Genomic DNA, 7,698 nt, shown 5'->3' on the forward strand with positions numbered 1-7,698 from the left:
GCGGCCGCGGCGGCTCCGCGCCGGGGCCGGGGCCGGGGCCGGGGCCGCTCCCGCCGCTGCCCCCGCCGGCGGCTCCGCCGCTCAGGGCTGCGCGGGTGCGCGCCTGTGTGTGCGTGCACCTAGAGCGGATAATTGGAGAGGGTTTCCAGAAGGTGGAAAATGTCACCTGATTCACACTGAACTTTTTAAATCTCCCCACCCCCGAGCAGACACACACACACATTAGGAGACCGCCCACCGCAGACAGCTAGGACCCCCGTATAGATTTAAAGAGAGACTGCATTCAGAGCCTGACGTTCATTCAATAGAGCGATCATAAGCAGGCTGGCTAGTGCTCGCTCCCTCTCCCTACTCCCCCTCACGCTGTCTCTGCGTCTCTCTCACTCCCTGCTATACTGAGGATGTTAAATCAGAGAATCCACCCGGGCATGCTCTTAATCCTGATGTTTCTGTGCCACTTCATGGAAGATCACACAGTGCAGGGTAAGACCAGACTTTATTCGCAGATACGTTTCTTTATTATTACTAATGTTTTCTGTCTTTCGGGCACGGCTTAGTTTGCTTGCGGTGTTAAACGCCTCTCTCCAAGGTCCAAGAGAACAGAAGTTAACTGTGGGCTTTGTAGCGAGGTGCAGAGGTGTCATTTAGATCCCTTTTTGATCGGATCTTCACACTGCTCTGCAAAGCCACAGAGGACAGATAGGATGTTTCTTGTTTTTTATTGTTATTATGCAGCATGAATGAAGAGCAGCATCGTGAGGGAACTTTCCCAGTCTCGGCTGCCGAATGAATGCACAAAGTTTGTTGGTAATTTAGTTTAGATTTTTATCTCTCCTGACTGACTGAAGGAGAGGTGGTGATGGAGAACCCCACGATTACAGCTGACATTTTTAGAAACCAATAAGTGGTCATTTTACTGACTTTAATATTGGGATATCCTCCTCCTCCCTACTCTTTTTTTTTTTTTTTTTTGGGGTGTGTGTCTGAATAAATATTAGCGTTGTAAATTCTCCTGCACTGAAGAGTACGCTTGAATAAGTTGGTGGTTGGGTTTTTTTCTTTTTCGTGCGAACAAAACAAACCCGAACCTGATATTGACAACTCTTAAGAGCCCTCTTTCGACACAAGGGAATATTGATCTTTAGTTTGGGGGTTTTTCTCCTTTTTTTGACCATGTTCCAGCCACAACCTGGACGTCTTGCCATTGCTTCTTTTATAATTTTTCTTTTCTTTTTCCCTTTCCCAGTACTGATATAGATATAAGTTAATCTAACGTAGGCAACTGTAAAACACAAGCCTTTTTTTTTTAATAAGGGAATTGTGTGTTCAGTGATTTTTGTTGGGGGGGGGTGGCGAGGGGGGGGTCTTGCCCCGCGCCCAGCAACATCTCCGCTGGCCGATCCCGGCCCCTCGCTGCGATACATTCCCATCGGAGTAAGGAGGCAGGATCGAGCCCCGGCTGGATTAGCAGCAGAATCAATTGGTATTGAGTTGCTGGAGAAGTCACATTGGTTATTCACGAGAGACTCATCTCAACTAAAATGCTTCAGCTAAAAAAGGGGGAGTTGCTTGGACTAATGTTCTTGGCTTGACTCCACAAATAACAGGGATACTAGAGGGGGGAAAAAAAGGCAAAAAATAACCCCAAGAAAACCTACTCTATCCGGTGTAAGGATAGTGTACTTTCCTCTGAAATGTTTGCAGGAAGAGATGGCACCTATAACTTTTCCAGCTTGATCGATTTTTAAAACTCTATAGGGACCTCCTACTATAAGTGTCCTTCTATTTTATGTACTTTGCTCACTTTTTTTTTGGAACTCTGCTGAATTATTTTAGTGAAGGAGACATTTGTTAATAGAAACAGCAAAATGTGGCGATTTCGAAAGACTTCGCTAACAGCAAATGTTCCCAATTCGTGCAGATTGCAAAATGGGCTGGGAGTGAAACTGTGCGGCACTAAAACAATGCTGCTGTGCAGCCGCGGTGAGGAGGAGAGGGCAGGGGGAGGAGGAAGGAATTTGCAAGCGCGATTTTCTTTTTATTCCCTTTTAAATGCACATCCTTTTCAAGCCTCTGTCACGTGTCGGCAGTGCTCCTTCTGCTCTACATATGGAATAAATACCTCCAAAAACTCTCGCTCTGTTTTGGTTGGGTCTTCTCTTTCTTTCATTTTGTTTTGTTTTGTTTTGTTTTGGATTTTGTTTTGTTTTCTTGGTTTGGGTTTTTTAGTTCTTTTGTGGTTTTGGGGAGGATTTTTTGTTTGGTTGGGTTTTGGTGGGGGGGGGAGGGTTTGTTTGTTTTTTAAACTGCGCTTCCAAATGGGCCGTAGTAGCTGCGGGTTATGAAACGGGACAAATAAAAGGAAACGGTCTAGTAAAAGTCACGGCAAGGCGCACGTGCTGTGTCTGGGTCACTGGTGGCCGCCACTGATCCGTCTGGGTGTCCCCCCCGCCCCCCGCCCCACAGCTGGGAACTGCTGGCTCCGGCAGGCGCGGAACGGGCGCTGCCAGGTCCTCTACAAAACCGACCTCAGCAAGGAGGAGTGCTGCAAGAGCGGCCGCCTGACCACGTCCTGGACGGCGGAGGACGTCAACGACAACACGCTTTTTAAGTGGATGATTTTTAATGGGGGAGCCCCAAACTGCATCCCGTGCAAAGGTGAGGGGGTGCTGGCGAGCTGCTCCCTGCTGAGGAGCGGCTCCGGCAGGGGCTGGGCTGGGGGAGGAGGAGCGGGGCGGGAGTTGGAGGGGGCCAGCGCTGTCCTCCCGCTTCCTTCCTCGTCGGGGTTTTGAGGGACGTCTCGTACCAGCCCCGGGATCGCGGGGGGGACCCCCATGTCTGCTCGCCGCCTTGCACATCACGAGGAGGAGGGGAGACAACCTCTCTCCCCCCTGCCTTCGCTGGCGGAGGGAATTTACCTCGAGCGGCGTGTCCTGGAACGGGAGGGAGGGGTGTTGCTGCTCTGTGCTCTGGGTTCACGGTATCTTTTTTTCTTTAAGCAGTTTTGACACCAGGTCTCTTCTGCACGCTTGGTACTAAAGTGGTGCCTCTTTCCTTCCATCAGAAACATGCGAGAATGTGGACTGTGGACCCGGGAAGAAATGTAAAATGAACAAGAAGAACAAACCTCGGTGTGTTTGTGCTCCGGATTGCTCTAATATCACTTGGAAGGGCCCCGTGTGTGGCTTAGATGGGAAAACCTACAGGAACGAGTGCGCCCTTCTCAAAGCCAGATGTAAAGAACAGCCTGAACTTGAAGTCCAGTATCAGGGCAAATGCAAAAGTAGGTTTGCAAATCTAATCCAATCTCCCTCAAATGCCAAAGGGTGTCTGTCTGAGAGTAGGGAGGAGTTGTTGGATGTAGTTTCTCACAGGAACCAGGCTGGGGGAGAGTAACTAGACCATGCTCAGTAGACAAGGATGTAGCTGAACTGAGAGCTCCCTATAGTCTGGCAGCACCTGTGTTCACACAGCTGCCCTGAGATATGAAGGCATCCTCCAGCAGCCCTTAAACGAGGAGAGCTGCTGAAGGCTTTTATGTAGTCATTTGTTCTTGTTGTCATCTATTCACTCCTCACTGGGATCCTGGTGTCTTCTACTAACCATTGTGTTTCTGTCTGTATTTCAGAGACCTGCAGGGATGTCTTATGCCCAGGCAGCTCCACATGTGTGGTTGACCAAACCAACAATGCCTACTGTGTGACATGTAACCGAATTTGTCCAGAGCCTACCTCCCCTGAACAGTATCTCTGCGGGAATGACGGCATAACTTACGCCAGTGCCTGCCACCTGAGGAAAGCTACCTGCCTCCTGGGAAGATCCATTGGATTAGCCTACGAAGGAAAATGTGTCAGTAAGTATCTTTGGAGGAGACTGAGTGTGGAGGGCTTCCTCAGTCGCCTCTTTCAGAGTACCCAGTGTGTGTAACTGGAGGGATGTAGTTAGTGCTGGGGAAGGAGACGTCAGCAGCTTGGGCCAGTGCTCCCTTCCCAGAAGAGGAGAGCCTGGGGTGAACTTAGTCCTGGAAAAGATTGCAGTAGAAGTGAGGGAGAAGAGGGCCTGATCTTGCTATGTCTGTGAGTGCTGACATTAGTATCCAATGGAGAAATAGCCTCCCTGAAATAGATGATGAGATGGTTACGATGTGTAATAAGGTCACCGTATTCAATGGGTCTGTATTCCTGGAAACAATTGTCTTCAAGTGGTCTTGGCAAAGACTACATTAACTTAATTGAAAACATCTGATCACTTTTTCCTCTTTAGAAATAATTGTGGGCTTTGGAGACAGTGGGTGGGTGAAGATAGGCAAATAATTTCTGTGCAACCTGACAATCTGTGTTGGAAGTGATTCCAGAAAGGATTGATAGCGCAGTGTATTATGAAGAAGCACCTGCAGGGCAGCCTCTAATCCCAAAACCGCTGTGGGAATTTGGGGGAGTCTCAGGTTGCTTTAAGTTTGCATAGGTTGAGGTGAATTCCCTTTCAAATCTTGTGGACAACTGCTGTCTGTGGGTTAGATTAAAAATAATAGATTTAGAAATGCTGGACCTGTTGACAAATCCTGCATTTACTGCTAATTTGGGGAGCCAAATTTCCACTGACATGAAATGGAGCAGGAAAGTCATGTACAATAGGCAAATGTAATTCTGTATTCCCAGGGCCAAGCTTTGCTGGCACAGCTGTCTTTCCTCCCCCACATATAGACAGGCACTGTTGTCCAAGGAAATACTTGCTTGAGCAAAATCAGCAAGTAAGATCACATCTACTATATCTGAGCTTTCTTTTTTCACTGTTAACTGGTGAAAGGGAGGTTTTGGGGGTTGCTTGTCTTTGCTTTGCTTTTTCCTTTGTCTTTTTACTTACCTCTAGTATTCTGTGTGTATTTTTAGAAGCCAAATCCTGTGAAGACATTCAATGCAGTGCTGGGAAGAAATGCTTGTGGGATTTTAAGGTTGGCAGAGGTCGGTGTGCCCTCTGTGATGAGCTATGCCCTGAAAGCAAGTCAGAAGAAGCAGTGTGTGCCAGCGATAACACAACTTACCCAAGCGAGTGTGCCATGAAAGAGGCAGCTTGCTCCATGGGTGTGCTTCTAGAAGTTAAGCATTCTGGATCTTGCAACTGTAAGTGAGATTTTTAACTCTGCAGACACTTAAGGCTTCTGAAGGCGATACCTAGGTAATGAAGACTTACACCTTTAAACATAAGAAAGATTGATTTATTGATTCAAGGTACAGTAGAATATAAGTATCTATCTTTCACGCACACACTTTGGTTGCTGATAAAATGCAATAGATCTCCAACAACGAGCTGGCCTTCAAGTTGGAGTTTTTTGGGGATGTTCCAAGGACAAGCCATTCTATCAGAAAGGGGTTGCCCGAGGAGTGTAATTCTAGTGACTTTTTTTGTACATTGTCTGCTCTCGTGTGCTTTGCTGATTGCTTTATTAACACCTGGATAAACTCTTAACTCGGTCCAAAAGAACAAGCCTAAAGGTAGTACGTGGCACCTGGTTTAGCACAGTTGCCTCTACTAACTCTGAATGAAGGACACAAAGCAATTAAACTAAAACACCAGAGCGCTTTTTATTTGATTTCAGGAATCTGCCAATAAAACCTGAGCCATTGATTCTTCAGAACTTTCTGCAGTTATGACTTCATAGATTATGTGTAAAAAAACCTTATTGCATAACAGCAGATGCCAAAGAGCATCTCACTACAAGTCGCATAAAATGCAACGCTGTATTATGGCTGTTCAGAGGGCTTTCAAAACATGCACTGAGCTGCTTCTGCGCTGTTGTTGTCCTTATTTAAACAACAGCTCCCCTGTATTCCCCCATATAGCAATTAATGAAGACCCAGAGGATGAAGAGGAAGATGAAGACCAGGACTACAGCTTTCCTATATCTTCCATTCTAGAGTGGTAAAACCTCCATCACTATTGAAACAGCCATTGGGCACAAAATCAATGTCCGTACTGTAAATAAGTGTATGCTTATTTATTTTGGGGAGAAAAAAAAAGTATACATATAGTTGAGTCTCGTAGACATTTATTTATACTGTGTCATGTTTTATAATTTATACATAAAATGTCTGGTTGACCGTACACCTTGTTTTTTGAAGAAATTTATTCGTTACGGGAAGAGCAGTGTTATTTATTGTGAGGTCTCTTGCTTGTAAAGTAAAGCTTTTCTTTTTTCTTGCAAACTATAAAAGTCCATTCCTTAGAGCCTACCCACATGATCTCATCTCTTTGTTTCACTGATGTTAACTCTTTTCCACTTTAACAAACTTGCATGTCAGTTCTGTTACATTTATTTATTGGATTTTCTTTTTGCCGGTTCTCTACGTAAAAGATCCCGTGTTTTTGTTTACAAGGAATCTTGACTGACCAAAAGGCATTGTAACTGACTAAAGTATACTGTCAAGGTGCAGTGAGGCAATCTTTAAGGAAACTTCTTACACTTCACCTTCTCTACTTCTCATCACATTGTGTACCGAAATGATGTCAGTGTACTGAGAGTTTATACTGTATTATACAAATTTTGAACCCAAAGAAATTGGATTGTGAAGTTTGATAACATCTACAGGCCTAACTGTAATAAGAATAAAGGTTTTATTTTATTTTTATTGTTTTAATTTTTTGTCACATGCATAAGTGTTTTATCAGGTGTTTCCTTTAAGATGGTCTTGCAGTACCACTTTCAAAATTTTCTTTCCCAATCGGTGTGTTGCTAAAAGTTATATCAAAGCTTTATCAGTTCAAGTTTCTTGCTTTTCATAATACTTTTTTTCTGATGCAATTTTATATTTTCAAACATGGCGAGTTAAATATAAATTCATTTAAATATATAGTTTTGTACTTTTCTACCATGTAAATGTGCAATGTATATAAAAGTTATAATGTGTATTTGTAAATAAATGATGAGTGAAAAAAAAATAAAAAGTGGAATTTTCCCTAGAGGCAGTCCTTAGTCTTTCATTCTGAATGGTTTTGGTCCTCTGGATTCTTTTGCACCATGCAACACCACTTAAGGCCAAAGCTCTCAGCCCACATTGATATAAGAAACCCTCTTTTCAGATGTGAACAATGTCTCCATTACTGCTTAAGCATAGTCATAGAGGAGAAGAGATTGGTCTTTTTTTTTCACTCTCAATCCTCTTAACAGGAAGTCTGTAATTTCATAGAATCACAAAATGTTTTGGGTTAGAACAGACCTTAAGACTGTCTAGTTTCAACTCCTCTACCATGTGCAGGGACATCTTTCACTAGACCAGGTAGCTCAGTGCCCCATCCAACCTGGCCTTTAACACTGCCAGGGATAGGGCATCCACGGCTTCTTTGTGCAACTGTTCCAGTATTCCACCACCCTCAAAGTAAAGAATTTCTTCCTAACACCTAGTTTCAATTTCTCGTCTTTCAGAGTGTACCCATTCCTCCTTGACCTGTCACTCTTGTCCCTGTCAGAGAATCCCTCTCCAGCTTCCCTGTAGGCCCCTTCAGATCTGAAAGTGTCTGTGAGGGTTCCACACAACCTTCTCTTCTCTAGGCTGAGCAACCCCCACTTTTTCAGTCTGTTTACACAGGAGACATGCTCCAGTCATCTTACAAACCTCATGACCCTCCACTGGCTTTGCTCTAGCAGTTCCATGTCCCTCTTATATTGATGACACCAGAGCTGGATGCAGCGTTCCAAGTGGG

General features: G+C 44.8%; 1 protein-coding gene across 1 annotated transcript; it reads left to right on the forward strand.

Moving 5' to 3' along the window:
• The first annotated feature begins 359 nt into the window (after positions 1 to 359).
• FST (follistatin) lies at positions 360 to 6,948 on the forward strand. Its single transcript, XM_036403194.2, has 6 exons — positions 360 to 483; positions 2,467 to 2,658; positions 3,065 to 3,283; positions 3,629 to 3,853; positions 4,890 to 5,120; positions 5,841 to 6,948. Exons 1-6 carry the CDS (start codon positions 402 to 404, stop codon positions 5,921 to 5,923), a joined length of 1,032 nt encoding a protein of 343 aa, XP_036259087.1. The 5' UTR covers positions 360 to 401; the 3' UTR covers positions 5,924 to 6,948.
• The last annotated feature ends 750 nt before the right edge of the window (positions 6,949 to 7,698 follow it).

The sequence above is a fragment of the Molothrus ater genome, chromosome Z, assembly GCF_012460135.2.
Source record: "Molothrus ater isolate BHLD 08-10-18 breed brown headed cowbird chromosome Z, BPBGC_Mater_1.1, whole genome shotgun sequence".
NCBI classification, from domain to species: Eukaryota; Metazoa; Chordata; class Aves; order Passeriformes; family Icteridae; genus Molothrus; species Molothrus ater.